Consider the following 22,245-nt stretch of genomic DNA (forward strand, 5'->3'; position numbering starts at 1 on the left):
ATAAACATCAAAGCGTGACACGAGTATATCCTCACCTGCCGGACCCGTCCAGGTTGGAGCGGTGGATGAAATTAAACTTGGCGTCGGCCCAGTAGAGCTTCTGTTCGCTGTAGTCGAGCGTCAGTCCGTTCGGCCAGTAGATTTCAGTGTCGATGATGACGGCGCGATGAGTTCCGTCCATTCCTGCTCGCTCGATCTTTGGGATTTCGCCCCAGTCCGTCCAGTACATGTACCTACAGAGAGACGGAGAACGGCTTTCAAACATCACAATCCAATCGTGACCTGACAAGAGCACTACAGATACATTCATGCATTAGACAAATACATTTATTCAAAATGAATTGAAGGTATAAGTATAGTTGGGAATCGACCTCACTGACATTGCCAGCGACATGCATCAGCTAAACCACATGAACTTTGTAGCAAGACTGTTTTCATGGACTCTCACATCAGGTCATGTGATAACTGCCGTCTTTAACATGGAAATTGACAAGTGCCAGGACATCATGTCAGCCACCCAAGTGTAATATCATTGGTTCAAATTCTTCTCCACAGAATTGTACATTAAACTTGAATCTGTTCTGATCGGCTGTGTTGTGTTACGCAGTATCACTGTGGACGGACTTACACAGTTTTATACTAACCTTAAACCACCACAAACAAAACACGACAAAGATTGTATAAGAAACACACTCTTGGGTGAAACGTTGATTAACAAAACCAGTCCCAAGTTTGTTCCATCGCACTGCAGAACACACACACACTCACTAAAATGCATGCACACACTAACACACACGCACACGTTCATGCACACACGCACACACTAACGCACACATTCATGCACGCACGCACTCACTCACTCACTAACACGCACACACTAACGTGCATGCACACACACACTCACACACTAACACGCACGCACACATTATGCACACACGCACACACTAACGTGCATGCACACACTCATGCACTCACACACTAACACGCACGCACACATTATGCACACACACACTCACACACTAACACGCACGCACACATTATGCACACACGCACACACTCACTCACTAGCACGCACACACTAACACTCACGCACACTCACTCATGCACTAGCGCGCACTCACTAGCACCCACACACACACTAACACTCACTCACTAGCACGCACACACTAACGTGCACGCACACACTCACTCACTCACTAGCGTGCGCACTCACTAGCACGCACGCGCTCTCGCTAACACATGCACTCACGCTTGCGCTCTCACTAACACACGCATGCACACACACACACACTCACTCACTAGCATGCACACACTAACACTCACGCACACTCACTAACACGCACGCACTCACTCACTCACTAGCGTGCGCACTCACTAGCGCGCACGCGTTCTCGCTAAAAACGCACTCACGCTTGCGCTCTCACTAACACACGCATGCACACACACACACTCACTAACTAACACGCACTCACGCGTTGCACGCATACGCAAATGTGTCACCCACTCGGGTTTTCTCTCTCTCTCATATGACACACGCATGTCACACAATCATTCGCACACATGCTCTGACGTTGCATACTCGCACGTCACATGCACACACGTGTCGCTCGTGGGCTCACACACACGTTGCTTGTGGTCTCACACACACACACACGCATGCTCACTAACACGCAATCACACACACACACACTCTCACTAACACCCACTCACACACACGCATGCATGCACGCTCTCACCAACACGTACTCGCACACACACGCTCTCACTAACACACACATGCACGCACACATATACACAAACGCGTGCACACTCTCTCTCATATGACACATGCATGTCACACACACTCAATCACACACTTGCTCTGACGTCGCATACTTGCTCGTGCGCTCTCTCTCACACACACACACACACACACACACACACACACACTCACTAACACCCACTCAGACACACACACGCGCTCCCACTAACACCCACTACTTAAAGACGACTTAAAAGCAGTCTCATATCCACAGACGGCTTTTAAATCATTATTTCACATCACAGAGATTCAGTGTACATCAAACTCAAAAGTAGATGTGCGATACGTAAATTAAGTGTGTGTTTAGTCTTCAGAAAGTGGGCGGTTCATAATCTCAGCGGAGTTTGAGGGTTATCAGGGTCATCTCACATTAAAGAAATATTCCAGGTTCAATACAAGTGAAGGTTTTGTAGCACACGAATGATATTACAAATATCATATCACAACATCCTCTGATGTGAACAAAAGTGCTTGTGTCGGTTCGGTCGGGGTCCGGTTACCCATCAGGCTTTTCTCAGTCCCCCTGAGAAAATGACTCACTCTGGGTTACGAAGGGATCACCTGGTTAGCGCTGGCGGTCTGCTGCAGGTAACACTAAACCCATTTATCAGGGAATCTGGGAACTCTGCAAAAGACTGACCAATCACAGCCAATATCTGGTTTGCTCGTGTACATCAATAGACAATCACCATAGACAAAATTCCTGAAAGTTGACAAACAGCATTCCTGGTGTTGCACAAGTAAATACACTATCACTCGGCGAGCAGCTGATGTCAGTGCTCACAAGCGGTTGAGGTGACGCACACACGGAGTCTCAGATCCGACAGAAGATCCAGAGTTCAGTTTAAAGGAACACACAATATAACGATCCTTTAGGACTGAAACGATTAGTCAACGTTATCCACAACCATACAAACATTGTTTTGTATGGAAACAACTGATATACATCACAAAGTATGAGGGAATTATACTTAAATACCAAATAATACAGAAGCACTCGTTGTGGAATAACTGGAGCCGGAGGTCTTTAAAGGAAACACCCAGACGTTACATCTTTAATGCGGTTACATTTAATGCATTACGTCTTTATTGCAGTTATATTTAATGCGGTTATATTTAATGCATTACATCTTTAATGTGGTTATAGTTAATGCATTACGTCTTTAATGCAGTTATATTTAATGCATTACATTTTTAATGCGGTTATATTTAATGTGGTTATAGTTAATGCATTACGTCTTTAATGCAGTTATATTTAATGCATTACATTTTTAATGCGGTTATATTTAATGCATTACATCTTTAATGTGGTTATAGTTAATGCATTACGTCTTTAATGCAGTTATATTTAATGCATTACATTTTTAATGCGGTTATATTTAATGCATTACATCTTTAATGTGGTTATATTTAATGCATTACATCTTTATTGCAGTTATATTTAATGCGTTACATCTTTATTGCAGTTATATTTAATGCAGTTATATTTAATGCGTTACATCTTTATTGCAGTTATATTTAATGCGTTACATCTTTATTGCAGTTATATTTAATGCAGTTATATTTAATGCGTTACATCTTTATTGCAGTTATATTTAATGCATTACGTCTTTATTGCAGTTATATTTAATGCAATACGTCTTTATTGCAGTTATATTTAATGCATTACGTCTTTATTGCGGTTATATTTAATGCATTACATCTTTAATGCGGTTATATTTAATGCAGTACATCTTTAATGCGGTTACATTTAATGCATTGCATCTTTATTGCAGTTATATTTAATGCGTTACATCTTTAATGCAGTTATATTTAATGCGTTACATCTTTAATGCGGTTACATTTAATGCATTATGTCTTTATTGCAGTTATATTTCATGAGGTTACATCTTTAGTGCGGTTACATTTAATACATTACGTCTTTATTGCAGTTATATTTCATGCGGTTACATCTTTAATGCGGTTATATTCAATGCATTACATCTTTAATGTGATTATATTTAATGTGGTACATCTTTAATGCGGTTATATTTAATGCATTACGTCTTTATTGCAGTTATATTTAATGCGGTTATATTTAATGCATTACGTCTTTATTGCAGTTATATTTAATGCGGTTATATTTAATGCATTACGTCTTTAATGCAGTTATATTTAATGCATTACATCTTTAATGCGGTTATATTTAATGCATTACATCTTTAATGTGGTTATATTTAATGTGGTACATCTTTAATGCGGTTATATTTAATGCATTACGTCTTTATTGCAGTTAGATTTAATGCATTACATCTTTAATGCGGTTATATTTAATGCATTACATCTTTAATGCGGTTATATTTAATGCATTACATCTTTAATGTGGTTATATTTAATGCATTACATCTTTAATGCGGTTATATTTAATGCAGTTATATTTAATGCATTACATCTTTAATGTGGTTATATTTAATGCATTACGTCTTTAATGCAGTTATATTTAATGCATTACATCTTTAATGCGGTTATATTTAATGCATTACGTCTTTATTGCAGTTATATTTAATGCATTACATCTTTAATGTGGTTATATTTAATGCATTACGTCTTTATTGCAGTTATATTTAATGCGTTACATCTTTATTGCAGTTATACTTAATGCAGTTATATTTAATGCGTTACATCTTTATTGCAGTTATATTTAATGTATTACGTCTTTATTGCAGTTATATTTAATGCATTACATCTTTATTGCGGTTATATTTAATGCATTACATCTTTAATGCAGTTATATTTAATGCATTACATCTTTAATGCAGTTATATTTAATGCATTACGTCTTTAATGCGGTTATATTTAATGCAGTACATCTTTAATGCGGTTATATTTAATGCATTACATCTTTAATGCGGTTATATTTAATGCATTACATCTTTAATGCAGTTATATTTAATGCATTACGTCTTTAATGCGGTTATATTTAATGTATTACATCTTTAATGCGGTTATATTTAATGCATTACATCTTTAATGCGGTTATATTTAATGCATTACATCTTTAATGCAGTTATATTTAATGCATTACGTCTTTAATGCGGTTATATTTAATGCAGTACATCTTTAATGCGGTTATATTTAATGCATTACGTCTTTAATGCAGTTATATTTAATCAATTACATCTTTAATGCGGTTATATTTAATGCATTACATCTTTAATGTGGTTATATTTAATGTGGTACATCTTTAATGCGGTTATATTTAATGCATTACGTCTTTATTGCAGTTATATTTAATGCATTACATCTTTAATGCGGTTATATTTAATGCATTACATCTTTAATGCGGTTATATTTAATGCATTACATCTTTAATGTGGTTATATTTAATGCATTACATCTTTAATGCGGTTATATTTAATGCAGTTATATTTAATGCATTACATCTTTAATGTGGTTATATTTAATGCATTACGTCTTTAATGCAGTTATATTTAATGCATTACATCTTTAATGTGGTTATATTTAATGCATTACGTCTTTATTGCAGTTATATTTAATGCGTTACATCTTTATTGCAGTTATATTTAATGCAGTTATATTTAATGCGTTACATCTTTATTGCAGTTATATTTAATGTATTACGTCTTTATTGCAGTTATATTTAATGCATTACATCTTTATTGCGGTTATATTTAATGCATTACATCTTTAATGCAGTTATATTTAATGCATTACATCTTTAATGCAGTTATATTTAATGCATTACGTCTTTAATCGCGGTTATATTTAATGCAGTACATCTTTAATGCGGTTATATTTAATGCATTACGTCTTTAATGCGGTTATATTTAATGTATTACATCTTTAATGCGGTTATATTTAATGCATTACATCTTTAATGCGGTTATATTTAATGCATTACATCTTTAATGCAGTTATATTTAATGCATTACGTCTTTAATGCGGTTATATTTAATGCAGTACATCTTTAATGCGGTTATATTTAATGCATTACATCTTTAATGCGGTTATATTTAATGCATTACATCTTTAATGCGGTTATATTTAATGCATTACGTCTTTATTGCAGTTATATTTAATGCGTTACATCTTTATTGCAGTTATATTTAATGCGTTACATCTTTATTGCAGTTATATTTAATGCGTTACATCTTTAATGCGGTTATATTTAATGCATTACGTCTTTAATGCAGTTATATTTAATGCATTACGTCTTTAATGCAGTTATATTTAATGCATTACATCTTTAATGCGGTTATATTTAATGCGTTACATCTTTATTGCAGTTATATTTAATGCGTTACATCTTTAATGCAGTTATATTTAATGCGTTACGTCTTTAATGCAGTTATATTTAATGCATTACGTCTTTAATGCAGTTATATTTAATGCATTACGTCTTTAATGCGGTTATATTTAATGCAGTACGTCTTTAATGCGGTTATATTTAATGCATTACATCTTTAATGCGGTTATATTTAATGCGTTACATCTTTAATGCGGTTACATTTAATGCAGTACATCTTTAATGCGGTTACATTTAATGCGTTACATCTTTAATGCGGTTATATTTAATGCATTACATCTTTAATGCGGTTATATTTAATGCAGTACATCTTTAATGCGGTTATATTTAATGCAGTACATCTTTAATGTGGTTATATTTAATGCGTTACATCTTTATTGCAGTTATATTTAATGCGTTACGTCTTTATTGCAGTTATATTTAATGCGTTACATCTTTAATGCGGTTATATTTAATGCATTACATCTTTAATGCGGTTATATTTAATGCAGTACATCTTTAATGCGGTTACATTTAATGCAGTACATCTTTAATGTGGTTACATTTAATGCATTACGTCTTTAATGCATTACGTCTTTAATGCAGTTATATTTAATGCTTTACATCTTTAATGCAGTTATATTTAATGCATTACATCTTTAATGCGGTTATATTTAATGCATTACGTCTTTATTGCAGTTATATTTAATGCGTTACATCTTTAATGCGGTTACATTTAATGCATTACGTCTTTATTGCAGTTATATTTAATGCGGTTACATTTAATCCATTACGTCTTTATTGCAGTTATATTTAATGCGGTTACATTTAATGCATTACGTCTTTATTGCAGTTATATTTAATGCGTTACATCTTTAATGCGGTTACATTTAATGCAGTACGTCTTTATTGCAGTTATATTTAATGCGTTACATCTTTAATGCGGTTACATTTAATGCATTACGTCTTTATTGCAGTTATATTTAATGCGGTTACATTTAATGCATTACGTCTTTATTGCAGTTATATTTAATGCGTTACATCTTTAGTGCGGTTACATTTAATGCAGTACGTCTTTATTGCAGTTATATTTAATGCGTTACATCTTTAATGCGGTTACATTTAATGCATTACGTCTTTATTGCAGTTATATTTAATGCGGTTACATCTTTAATGCGGTTACATTTAATGCATTACGTCTTTATTGCAGTTATATTTAATGCGGTTACATTTAATGCATTACGTCTTTATTGCAGTTATATTTAATGCGTTACATCTTTAATGCGGTTACATTTAATGCATTACGTCTTTATTGCAGTTATATTTAATGCGGTTACATTTAATGCATTATGTCTTTATTGCAGTTATATTTAATGTGTTACATCTTTAGTGCGGTTACATTTAATGCAGTACGTCTTTATTGCAGTTATATTTAATGCGTTACATCTTTAATGCGGTTACATTTAATGCATTACGTCTTTATTGCAGTTATATTTAATGCGGTTACATTTAATGCATTACGTCTTTATTGCAGTTATATTTAATGCGTTACATCTTTAATGCGGTTACATTTAATGCATTACGTCTTTATTGCAGTTATATTTAATGCGGTTACATTTAATGCATTATGTCTTTATTGCAGTTATATTTAATGCGTTACATCTTTAATGCGGTTACATTTAATGCATTATGTCTTTATTGCAGTTATATTTAATGCGTTACATCTTTAATGCAGTTATATTTAATGCATTACATCTTTAATGCGGTTACATTTAATGCATTACATCTTTAACGCGGTTATATTTAATGCAGTACATCTTTAATGCGGTTACATTTAATGCGTTACATCTTTAATGCAGTAACATTTAATACGTTACATCTTTAATGCGGTTATATTTAATGCATTACATCTTTAATGCGGTTATATTTAATGCAGTACATCTTTAATGCGGTTACATTTAATGCGTTACATCTTTAATGCAGTTACATTTAATACGTTACATCTTTAATGCGGTTATATTTAATGCAGTACATCTTTAATGCGGTTACATTTAATGCATTACGTCTTTATTGCAGTTATATTTAATGCGTTACATCTTTAATGCAGCTATATTTAATGCGTTACATCTTTAATGCAGCTATATTTAATGCATTACGTCTTTAATGCAGTTATATTTAATGCATTACGTCTTTAATGCGGTTATATTTAATGCATTACGTCTTTAATGCGGTTATATTTAATGCAGTACATCTTTAATGCGGTTATATTTAATGCATTACATCTTTAATGCGGTTATATTTAATGTGTTACATCTTTAATGCGGTTATATTTAATGCAGTACATCTTTAATGCGGTTACATTTAATGCGTTACATCTTTAATGCGGTTACATTTAATGCATTACATCTTTAATGCGGTTACATTTAATGCATTACATCTTTAATACGGTTATATTTAATGCATTACATCTTTAATGCGGTTATATTTAATGCATTACATCTTTAATGCGGTTATATTTAATGCAGTACATCTTTAATGCGGTTATATTTAATGCAGTTATATTTAATGCGTTACGTCTTTATTGCAGTTATATTTAATGCGTTACGTCTTTATTGCAGTTATATTTAATGCGTTACATCTTTAATGCGGTTATATTTAATGCATTACATCTTTAATGCGGTTATATTTAATGCAGTACATCTTTAATGCGGTTACATTTAATGCAGTACATCTTTAATGTGGTTACATTTAATGCATTACGTCTTTAATGCAGTTATATTTAATGCGTTACATCTTTAATGCAGTTATATTTAATGCATTACATCTTTAATGCGGTTATATTTAATGCATTACGCCTTTATTGCAGTTATATTTAATGCGTTACATCTTTAATGCGGTTACATTTAATGCATTACGCCTTTATTGCAGTTATATTTAATGCGGTTACATTTAATCCATTACGCCTTTATTGCAGTTATATTTAATGCGTTACATTTAATGCATTACGCCTTTATTGCAGTTATATTTAATGCGTTACATCTTTAATGCGGTTACATTTAATGCAGTACGCCTTTATTGCAGTTATATTTAATGCGTTACATCTTTAATGCGGTTACATTTAATGCATTACGCCTTTATTGCAGTTATATTTAATGCGGTTACATTTAATGCATTACGCCTTTATTGCAGTTATATTTAATGCGTTACATCTTTAGTGCGGTTACATTTAATGCAGTACGCCTTTATTGCAGTTATATTTAATGCGTTACATCTTTAATGCGGTTACATTTAATGCATTACGCCTTTATTGCAGTTATATTTAATGCGGTTACATTTAATGCATTACGCCTTTATTGCAGTTATATTTAATGCGTTACATCTTTAATGCGGTTACATTTAATGCATTACGCCTTTATTGCAGTTATATTTAATGCGGTTACATTTAATGCATTACGTCTTTATTGCAGTTATATTTAATGCGTTACATCTTTAATGCGGTTACATTTAATGCAGTACGCCTTTATTGCAGTTATATTTAATGCGTTACATCTTTAATGCGGTTACATTTAATGCATTACGCCTTTATTGCAGTTATATTTAATGCGGTTACATTTAATGCATTACGCCTTTATTGCAGTTATATTTAATGCGTTACATCTTTAATGCGGTTACATTTAATGCATTACGCCTTTATTGCAGTTATATTTAATGCGGTTACATTTAATGCATTATGTCTTTATTGCAGTTATATTTAATGCGCTACATCTTTAATGCGGTTACATTTAATGCATTACGTCTTTATTGCAGTTATATTTAATGCGTTACATCTTTAATGCAGTTATATTTAATGCATTACATCTTTAATGCGGTTACATTTAATGCATTACATCTTTAACGCGGTTATATTTAATGCAGTACATCTTTAATGCGGTTACATTTAATGCGTTACATCTTTAATGCAGTTATATTTAATACGTTACATCTTTAATGCGGTTACATTTAATGCGTTACATCTTTAATGCAGTTATATTTAATACGTTACATCTTTAATGCGGTTATATTTAATGCAGTACATCTTTAATGCGGTTACATTTAATGCATTACGTCTTTATTGCAGTTATATTTAATGCGTTACATCTTTAATGCAGCTATATTTAATGCGTTACATCTTTAATGCGGTTACATTTAATGCATTACGTCTTTATTGCAGTTATATTTAATGCGTTACATCTTTAATGCAGTTATATTTAATGCGTTTCATCTTTAATGCGGTTATATTTAATGCAGTACATCTTTAATGCGGTTACATTTAATGCATTACGTCTTTATTGCAGTTATATTTAATGCGTTACATCTTTAATGCAGCTATATTTAATGCGTTACATCTTTAATGCGGTTACATTTAATGCATTACGTCTTTATTGCAGTTATATTTAATGCGTTACATCTTTAATGCAGTTATATTTAATGCGTTTCATCTTTAATGCGGTTACATTTAATGCATTACGCCTTTATTGCAGTTATATTTAATGCGGTTACATTTAATGCATTACATCTTTATTGCAGTTATATTTAATGCGTTACATCTTTGATGTGGATATTTTAATGCGTTATATCCTTAATTCAGTTTTATTTAATGCGTTACTCTTTAACGCGGTTATATTTAATGCGTTTAAAGCTGAGAGAGTCTTCGCCTCATTATACACGTAATAAACAAAGTACCTTTATGATTTGTTTTTGTTTTGGCTTATTTTCCAATATAAATATGTAAAACTCATTTAAAAACAACATACATTTACTTTAGCAGCTAAACTGCAGAATAAAGAAATATTATCTGAGAATATTGTATATAATATTAAAAATACAAATATCTAAAAATCCTTTAAAAAGACGCATTGACCTGAGCAGCAGCATATCAGATATTTAACGTGCTTTTAGAGAACAGATCTTGAATATAAGTATATTTTATCTTCTGCACTCGCAGAATTATAATCAAGTGAATATTACACTTATATTTAAGATACATTCTCGTAAAGTCTAAATATCTTATATGCTGCTTCTCAAGTAAATGTTTCTTATTTTAAGGATTTTTAGACAATTTTAAATGGAAAACAAGACAAAAACACTTTATAACAAGAGGATTTGTTACAGTGAATTTATTTACTGAATTAAACTGAATAAAGTATTTTTCCCTTTAATTCAGTGAATGTCATTTAGAGAGATTTTGAAAAGATGATTTTGTGCTCTTTATTGTTAGTAAACACATTTAATACACCTTTAAGTCGGGCACAAGCTGAATAATCGGTGAAGAGCTCATGATTAATCGTTGCAATAATCGCTGAATAGTCGAATAATCGTTAGTTGCAGCACTATAATCCAGATTTTCTATTTAAATTGAAACCTGCAAACTTTGGGCTCTTGATTAACTGACTGAGGAACTTCAAGCTAATCACAGGAATATAAATCACAGGGAAACGTGAAGATGAAGAACACATGACTCAGAGATTGAAAGTTAACGGCATCAGTTTCATACAAAATGGGCGTACGGTCTCTGTATAGTCAAGCAAACCCAAACCTCACAGACTGAACATAAACATGCAGAACACAAGACAGAACATGTTGTAGTTCCACTAAACGCTGCTAACCAGTTGGCTAAAGGAACGAGCGCTGCCTTACACATCCTGCAGCTTTTAAAGACCCCATGAAATCTTACTAAATAACTCCAGCAGTAAATATCAGCTCTCACCCGTTCATCACACACGTGTGTGTGTGTGTGTGTGTGTGTGTGTGTGTGTGTGTGTTCCTCTCTTTAAAGCTCCAGCAGGAACTAGTGAAACAGGAACTAGCATTGCCAACATCCAACACAATGAAAGGGAACGATGGTAGAAATAAAATATTTCCATACTCCAATAGGTCCAATAAATATTGTGCAAACATTAATGCAACATAAATAAAATGAACTTTAATTACCCATAAATACTCCTATCCGTCACACACATCTGGATACATGTGAATATGCTGTGTTCAATTGGACGCTCTCGGTCCACACTGCCGCTTAAATGTTTTCCCAAAGTTGCTCGTCCACACTGAAATGTCTGACAACACTTAAATCCCCTTTCTGTGAATGTGGGTTAAACATTAGAGGACCTGCATCAGTTCCACGAACGGTCAAACGCAACGATCCGGGGGACAGAAATGGAAGAAATGCAACGTGCAGGCGGTGCAGACTAACATTTATCTTTAACAACACTATCAAAGTGAATAACAGGCACCATGAGTCGCCATCTTGACTGTTTTGGGATGAAAGGAGTGGGGCTGGTATTGATACAGAAATCCCGATTCGATTCCGATTCACAAGATCTCGATTCAATTTCGTTTCCGATTCATGTGAGTATATTTCTGTTATAATGTCCATAGTATTCACATATGAAAGAAATTCTCCCAGCTAATGATGTTAATTATACAGGAGACCTTCTAGATAGGTACATTATGAACATTCATTTTACCAACTATATTTTATTACATTTTCATTATTTTGGACAAATTTTTACTTTTAACCCTTTAAGCTCAGATGAGCCCGTGAGAAAAAACATTGTCTAAATATTAATAATATTGGTGTCATTTGTAAGTTTAGAAGCTGTACTTTATAATGCATGTAGATATTATGACCAAAACTGAACAAGTGCTTTAACATCTGCAGATAAATCAGAATCCGTTTTTATAATTTATTAAAAAACAATACGCTGCATATATTATTACAATCAGTAAAAACATCAAACTGATCAAATATTCATGTGTCATATGTTGTTGGAAAGATCTCAATGAGTAAAATACAACCAGACTATTTGTGTTACTCACAGATCAAAATATAGCGAGTAACAGCTAAATATATGTCTTTAACTATTATGTAGGTGTTGCTTATATGCCGCGTTTTCACTTATAACTTCAAAAATAATGAATGAAACATAAAATCTCACATATGATTAATTAGAGTCTGTGATTATCTTTCAATCGAGTCCACACACAAGATAATCAGATGTATAGATCATTAGATAATCCACATGAAGCACAATGTTACATATGACCACCAGGAGATGGCGCCAAATACACGACACAGACTCAATGATGACTCAAATGACACAGAATGAAACGCATCCTGTGAAATCTCATGACTAAAATCATGTCTGCATGCTATGCAAACCTTTAGTCATTGTTGTGTTTGCATGTGTAATTAGTTCTTATGTACAATTATTATCTTTTATTTGTTTGGAGATGTTTTTGGACACTTTGATACATTATATTTGTAATGTTATAACTTCTGATTGATTTGTCGCATCAACACAAAAATTTTTTTTGTGAGATACAGTTGACATGACTGGAAACAAATAAAAGCCGGTTTTCAGAGCCACATTATTTACACCCTGACATATACAGTACAGTATAATGTCACACAATGTCTGATTTCACGAAGTCACATTTTTCAATATGTCAGTGCATACTGCATGATAATAAAGTCATAGAAAGCAGCGGTTGCTCCCCGTTGCAGATTAAATTTAATCGAAGCACAAATGCATCATTAAGCAAATATCTCTGTTATTTGTTTATTAACGGAGCTTCAGATGTGTGTGTGTGCTTCTCATCTGTGTCTCTGTATGTTGACAGTTTTTCTCCTTTTAAAGCCGCATGTAACCGGCAAAGTTTAACACTTGTTTTAGCACACCGGTTGATTGACAGGTGGCATGTCGCTGCCGTCCACTTGTGATTGGATCGCATTAAATGCATCTCAATACAAAGTGTAAACGAGGTCATGGACTGTACACTTTAACTTTTAACAGAGCAGAAATCAGAGCCAAAGCACAGACGACTCCTTACATCACTTAGACACACAGACATTTGAACCGTCGTGACGTTCATTTTGTGACTTTGGACTGATCCAGAAGTTTAATATATCACATGAGGCAGAAATATATCAGAATATCTTAACTTTCGATTCAAACTCTTATTCCCTGTGCACTCACCCTCGGCCGGGATCCAGTGCGATCGCCCTCGGCTGGTCCAGATCTTGCCAGAATAAAACTTTTCGGAACGTCCCATCCAGCTCCGACACTTCTATCCGATTGGTCTCCGAGTCTGTCCAGTAAAGCTTATTCCCCATCCAGTCGCACGCCAACCCATCCGGAGAGGCCAGATTGGACACGACTGTCGCCTGAATCCCGCTGGGTACCGACCCGCTAAACACAGTCCGCTTAATAGCTTCCTCGCTCACGCCGCTCCAGAATATTAGTCCCTGCACGTAAACGTAATCCACCGCTGCGGCGTCCTCCAAACCGCCGATCACTACGGTGGCATTCGCCCGACCGTGAGCCGCGGCCCACCAGCCGCAGGTCTCGCCGGTTTGCGTGACAGGAGGAGCGGCAGGCCTGTGAAGGAGAGAACATGTACAGGTCAGAGGTTAAACAGGAATCATCTGTTTAAAGCAGATATTAGATATTGTTCATCTAATCCAATAATCTCTTATGCTGGAGTTGAATGCGCTGAATAAAGCGCTTTAAAACGTGTTCATTACCTCACTCAAACACATCCTAGTGTTACAGTGCTACAGTGTTACAGAGCTACAGTGTCACAGTGTTACAGTGCTACAGCGCTACAGTGTCACAGTGCTACAGTGTTACAGCGCTACAGTGTCTCAGTGGTACAGTGTTACAGCGCTACAGTGTCACAGTGCTACAGTGTTACAGCGCTACAGTGTCTCAGTGCTACAGTGTTACAGCGCTACAGTGTCACAGTGTTACAGCGCTACAGTGTCTCAGTGCTACAGTGTTACAGTGCTACAGTGTCTCAGTGTTACAGTGCTACAGCGCTACAGTGTCACAGTGCTACAGTGTTACAGCGCTACAGTGTCTCAGTGCTACAGTGTTACAGCGCTACAGTGTCACAGTGCTACAGTGTTACAGCGTTACAGAGCTACAGTGTCACAGTGCTACAGTGTCACAGTGCTACAGTGTCACAGTGCTACAGTGTTACAGCGCTACAGTGTCTCAGTGCTACAGCGCTACAGTGTCTCAGTGCTACAGTGTCACAGTGCTACAGTGTTACAGCGTTACAGAGCTACAGTGTCACAGTGCTACAGCGCTACAGTGTCACAGTGCTACAGTGTTACAGCGCTACAGTGTCTCAGTGCTACAGCGCTACAGTGTCTCAGTGCTACAGTGTCACAGTGCTACAGTGTCTCAGTGTCACAGTGCTACAGTGTCTCAGTGCTACAGTGTCACAGTGCTACAGTGTTACAGCGCTACAGTGCTACAGTGTCACAGTGCTACAGTGTTACAGCGCTACAGTGTCTCAGTGCTACAGTGTCATAGTGCTACAGTGTCTCAGTGCTACAGTGTTACAGCACTACAGTGTCATAGTGCTACAGTGTCTCAGTGCTACAGTGTCATAGTGCTACAGTGTTACAGTGTCTATCCAAGCGTAATATTCAGAAACATCTAGAAGACATTCAAAGGGGAATTATTTTAAATCTGTAACACTGTGTCTCTGTAAAAATGTGTCTTTGTTTTGAGCGACAGGTCTATACAAACCCAATAACACTGACTCAACCAATGGCGTGAGTTGGGGGCGGGACTATCTCTTCATTTGACCAACGGCATGCAGGGGGGCGTATTCAGAAATCGGTTTTGAATAAATAAATAAATAAATAGTATATTTGTAATGCCATTAACTGCTGCTAGTGGAGCACAGAGCTTTAACACAATGTTTATACATTTCTTCTAAATGTTTTAATATATTTGATTTCACACATGTTTGTCATTATGCACTTAATCATCAAATAAAAGATATTATTTTTGTTGACTAAAATTACATGCCATTTCAGTCCGAGTAAAACTGACCCAAATTAACTGAATATGACGTGTCGAAATATTGACCAATTTTAAAGGACATTTTCATCAAAACACTAAAACAAAACGTGTCTGTACCATTTTTCTTCACTGGAAGTATCAGGTGCATCTGCAGTGTTCTCCTTAACAAGCGACTGAAACCCCATTGAGTTGTATTAGTGTGAGTGTGATGTGTGTGTGTGTAACTCTGCAGGCATCTGGCACTGAATCAAACCCCAATTTGACACATCCACCACAAAACACCAGCGCACTGCCATCAAGGGCAACCTCAACCTTCTCCCCCCAGCGACGGCCTGTTTTCTTAACATGGGGAATTTCCTTTCCCAAATATTTAGAAACTTGCAGAACTGCGGGAGAACTCACTGAAGCAGCGCCAGAGACTCGCTTCACTCGGCCAAGAGCAAATACAGGAATATTGGGCTTTATGGACACTTAATATTTGGCATCAGATCACGTCAACCTTTTGGCCCAGCTCGTACACACATTTAGACACATTCTCATGCTTTCATGCGGCTCGACTTGGATTTTCTATACTTGTTCCCTGATTGATTCAGTTCACACGCACATACACGCACTCACACACACGCGCGCATACACGCGCGCACACGTGACTGTTAAACTAAACACAACACTGATGACAAATATAAATAAACACTGGAAAAATCAAGTGTTGCTCACTGAAAGCGTGATATACATTATATTGTTTGTTTTAGGAGAGAAAAGAAATAACTGAGCACTCCCATAGGACTTTAGTGAGAGCAAGATATGCAGGCCATTTATTAAATCACCACTCAAAACAGCCGAACACGCCGCTGAGACCGAGAGGAGAAATAAATGAGATGTCATACATGTTAAATCACCACTCAAAACAGCCGAACACGCTCGGGCGCTGAGACCAAGAGGAGAAATAAATGAGATGTCATACATGTTAAATCACCACTCAAAACAGCCGAACACGCTCGCGCGCTGAGACCGAGAGGAGAAATAAATGAGATGTCATACATGTTAAATCACCACTCAAAACAGCCGAACACGCTCGCGCGCTGAGACCGAGAGGAGAAATAAATGAGATGTCATACATGTTAAATCACCACTAAAACAGCCGAACACGCCAAGGCTGAGACCGAGAGGAGAAATAAATGAGATGTCAAACATGTTAAATCACCACTCAAAACAGCCGAACACGCCAGCGCTGAGACCGAGAGGAGAAATAAATGAGATGTCGTACATGTTAAATCACCACTCAAAACAGCCGAACACGCCACGGCTGAGACCGAGAGGAGAAATAAATGAGATGTCGTACATGTTAAATCACCACTCAAAACAGCCGAACACGCTGGCGCTGAGACCGAGAGGAGAAATAAATGAGATGTCGCATATGTTAAATCACCACTCAAAACAGCCGAACACGCCAGCGCTGAGACCCAGAGGAGAAATAAATGAGATGTCGTACATGTTAAATCACCACTCAAAACAGCCGAACACGCCAAGCTGAGACCCAGAGGAGAAATAAATGAGATGTCGTACATGTTAAATCACCACTCAAAACAGCCGAACACGCCAGCGCTGAGACCGAGAGGAGAAATAAATGAGATATCGTACATGTTAAATCACCACTCAAAACAGCCGAACACGCCGAGCTGAGACCGAGAGGAGAAATAAATGAGATATCGTACATGTTAAATCACCACTCAAAACAGCTCGAACACGCTCATGGCTGAGACCGAGAGGAGAAATAAATGAGATATCGTACATGTTAAATCACCACTCAAAACAGCCGAACACGCCAGCGCTGAGACCGAGAGGAGAAATAAATGAGATATCGTACATGTTAAATCACCACTCAAAACAGCCGAACACGCTCGCGCGCTGAGACCGAGAGGAGAAATAAATGAGATGTCATACATGTTAAATCACCACTCAAAACAGCCGAACACGCTCGGGCGCTGAGACCGAGAGGAGAAATAAATGAGATGTCATACATGTTAAATCACCACTCAAAACAGCCGAACACGCTCGCGCGCTGAGACCGAGAGGAGAAATAAATGAGATGTCATACATGTTAAATCACCACTCAAAACAGCCGAACACGCTCGACGCTGAGACCGAGAGGAGAAATAAATGAGATGTCATACATGTTAAATCACCACTCAAAACAGCCGAACACGCCGCATGCTGAGACCGAGAGGAGAAATAAATGAGATGTCATACATGTTAAATCACCACTCAAAACAGCCGAACACGCTCACGCGCTGAGACCGAGAGGAGAAATAAATGAGATGTCGTACATGTTAAATCACCACTCAAAACAGCCGAACACGCTCGAGCTGAGACCGAGAGGAGAAATAAATGAGATGTCGTACATGTTAAATCACCACTCAAAACAGCCGAACACGCTCAGCGCTGAGACCCAGAGGAGAAATAAATGAGATGTCGTACATGTTAAATCACCACTCAAAACAGCCGAACACGCTCAGCTGAGACCCAGAGGAGAAATAAATGAGATGTCGTACATGTTAAATCACCACTCAAAACAGCCGAACACGCTCAGCGCTGAGACCGAGAGGAGAAATAAATGAGATATCGTACATGTTAAATCACCACTCAAAACAGCCGAACACGCCGCGCTGAGACCGAGAGGAGAAATAAATGAGATATCGTACATGTTAAATCACCACTCAAAACAGCCGAACACGCCATGCGCTGAGACCGAGAGGAGAAATAAATGAGATATCGTACATGTTAAATCACCACTCAAAACAGCCGAACACGCTCGCGCGCTGAGACCGAGAGGAGAAATAAATGAGATATCGTACATGTTAAATCACCACTCAAAACAGCCGAACACGCTCGCGCGCTGAGACCGAGAGGAGAAATAAATGAGATATCGTACATGTTAAATCACCACTCAAAACAGCCGAACACGCTCAGGCTGAGACCGAGAGGAGAAATAAATGAGATATCGTACATGTTAAATCACCACTCAAAACAGCCGAACACGCTCGCGCGCTGAGACCGAGAGGAGAAATAAATGAGATGAACACGCTCGCGCGCTGAGACCGAGAGGAGAAACAAATGAGATATCGTACATGTTAAATCACCACTCAAAACAGCCGAACACGCTAAGCGCTGAGACCGAGAGGAGAAACAAATGAGATATCATACATGTTAAATCACCACTCAAAACAGCCGAACACGCTCAGGCTGAGACCGAGAGGAGAAACAAATGAGATATCATACATGTTAAATCACCACTCAAAACAGCCGAACACGCTCAGCGCTGAGACCGAGAGGAGAAACAAATGAGATATCATACATGTTAAATCACCACTCAAAACAGCCGAACACGCTCAGGCTGAGACCGAGAGGAGAAACAAATGAGATATCATACATGTTAAATCACCACTCAAAACAGCCGAACACGCTCAGGCTGAGACCGAGAGGAGAAACAAATGAGATATCATACATGTTAAATCACCACTCAAAACAGCCGAACACGCCACGGCTGAGACCCAGAGGAGAAATAAATGAGATATCATATATGTTAAATCACCACTCAAAACAGCCTAACACGCCAGGCTGAGACCCAGAGGAGAAATAAATGAGATATCATACATGTTAAATCACCACTCAAAACAGCCGAACACGCTCAAGGCTGAGACCCAGAGGAGAAATAAATGAGATATCATACATGTTAAATCACCACTCAAAACAGCCGAACACGCTCGAGCTGAGACCCAGAGGAGAAATAAATGAGATATCATACATGTTAAATCACCACTCAAAACAGCCGAACACGCTCGGCGCTGAGACCCAGAGGAGAAATAAATGAGATATCATACATGTTAAATCACCACTCAAAACAGCCGAACACGCTCGGCTGAGACCCAGAGGAGAAATAAATGAGATATCATATATGTTAAATCACCACTCAAAACAGCCGAACACGCCATAGCTGAGACCGAGAGGAGAAATAAATGAGATATCATATATGTTAAATCACCACTCAAAACAGCCGAACACGCCACGCTGAGACCGAGAGGAGAAATAAATGAGATATTATATATGTTAAATCACCACTCAAAACAGCCCGAACACGCTCAGGCTGAGACCGAGAGGAGAAATAAATGAGATATCATACATGTTAAATCACCACTCAAAACAGCCGAACACGCTCAGCTGAGACCCAGAGGAGAAATAAATGAGATATCATACATGTTAAATCACCACTCAAAACAGCCGAACACGCTCGAGCTGAGACCCAGAGGAGAAATAAATGAGATATCATATATGTTAAATCACCACTCAAAACAGCCGAACACGCTAGGCGCTGAGACCCAGAGGAGAAATAAATGAGATATCATATATGTTAAATCACCACTCAAAACAGCCGAACACGCTCGGCGCTGAGACCCAGAGGAGAAATAAATGAGATATCATATATGTTAAATCACCACTCAAAACAGCCGAACACGCTCAGGCTGAGACCCAGAGGAGAAATAAATGAGATATCATATATGTTAAATCACCACTCAAAACAGCCGAACACGCCAGGCGCTGAGACCCAGAGGAGAAATAAATGAGATATCATATATGTTAAATCACCACTCAAAACAGCCGAACACGCTCAGCGCTGAGACCCAGAGGAGAAATAAATGAGATATCATATATGTTAAATCACCACTCAAAACAGCCGAACACGCTCAGCTGAGACCGAGAGGAGAAATAAATGAGATATTATATATGTTAAATCACCACTCAAAACAGCCGAACACGCTCGAGCGCTGAGACCCAGAGGAGAAATAAATGAGATATCATATATGTTAAATCACCACTCAAAACAGCCGAACACGCTCAGCGCTGAGACCCAGAGGAGAAATAAATGAGATATCATATATGTTAAATCACCACTCAAAACAGCCGAACACGCTCGTGCGCTGAGACCCAGAGGAGAAATAAATGAGATATCATATATGTTAAATCACCACTCAAAACAGCCGAACACGCTCGCGCGCTGAGACCCAGAGGAGAAATAAATGAGATATTTGAGGGAAAACGAGGTTTGTGTTGCTGTAGGACAAAAGCAAACAAACAAAAACAGACTCGAAGAATCGTCGATCTCAAAACAAACACACAGACAGAAAACACTTTAGGCCAAAAATCAAGACAATCACAACAACAAAAGCTTGTAAATAGAGACGAGTTACTTCGAGAAGCTAACATTAGCATCGGCCGACTGTTCGTGTGTGACAATAAACAGCAGCACAGATTGATATTACATTACAGTAAACACTATTACAGTAAACACTATTACAGTAAACAATAGCGACTGATTCATACATGTTTGACTGAGACTCCCGATATCAACATGATTCCTGAACTTCCCTTGAAATCAACGGTGTGAATGGGAAAACTCACCGTGTATCTGCACATATAAACTGCACAGTAACACACTCTGTAGTACGACAAACATCTTCAACGCTTCGCTCGCATCGCTCCGGTGGCGTGTGTCTGTGATCCGGATTCTTCGCTGCAGTTTTTCATGGATTTGATTGTTTGACCGCGACGCTGCGCTTCATTCTGCCGTCCGTCCGTCCGTCTCCTTCCGCTCCTAAAGCAACCCTTCCCCCTCCGCTTCCCCCTCCGTGTTCCCCTCACACTCCATGTCTTTCTCTGGAGTCAGTCCTCTGTCTCACATCACACTGCTGTGGGGAACAAACGTTTCAATGTGGGAAATGCAGGAATATGAGCGTTGTGAAACGCATTCCGATGGCACTAGTTTCTCACGCAGCGGCCCAAAACAACACAAAGCAACACGATCATTAATGAATTATTCGGCATATTTACTCGAGCATTGTGCGTCATTACTGTATTATGGGGCTTTGTTAGCGGGTAATGCAGTCAACACAGACACATATGTGATTTTTAAACATATGTCCATCAAATATTACTTCATTCAGAGACCTTCCAGGCCAACATGGAGAAATGTGTGTGTGTGATTATGATTGACCACTACATGTTTGCTCTCTCTCTCTCTCTCTCTCTCTCTCTCTCTCTCTCTCTCTCTCTCTCTCTCTCTCTCTCTCTCTCTCTCTCTCTCTCTCTCACACACACACACACACTCACACATGTTGTGTTTCCATGTTTTATGGGGACTTTCCATAGACATAATGGTTTTTATACTGTACAAACTTTATATTCTATCCCCTAAACCTAACCCTACCCCTAAACCTAACCCTCACAGAAAACATTCTGCATTT

At 37.4% G+C, this 22,245-nt stretch overlaps 1 protein-coding gene across 1 annotated transcript in view; it reads right to left on the reverse strand.

Annotated features, from left to right (window-relative positions):
- Window positions 1–21,587, reverse strand: part of lrp6 (low density lipoprotein receptor-related protein 6) — a 52,713-nt gene extending 31,126 nt beyond the window's left edge. Inside the window, 5 exon segments of the mRNA XM_052118212.1 lie at window positions 36–233; window positions 14,105–14,454; window positions 14,456–14,488; window positions 14,490–14,506; window positions 21,404–21,587. Coding sequence (XP_051974172.1) covers window positions 36–233; window positions 14,105–14,454; window positions 14,456–14,488; window positions 14,490–14,506; window positions 21,404–21,458 — 653 coding nt within the window. The 5' untranslated portion in view covers window positions 21,459–21,587.
- Between the last annotated feature and the right edge of the window lie 658 nt (window positions 21,588–22,245).

Source organism: Xyrauchen texanus, chromosome 45 (genome assembly GCF_025860055.1).
Source record: "Xyrauchen texanus isolate HMW12.3.18 chromosome 45, RBS_HiC_50CHRs, whole genome shotgun sequence".
Lineage (NCBI taxonomy): Eukaryota > Metazoa > Chordata > Actinopteri > Cypriniformes > Catostomidae > Xyrauchen > Xyrauchen texanus.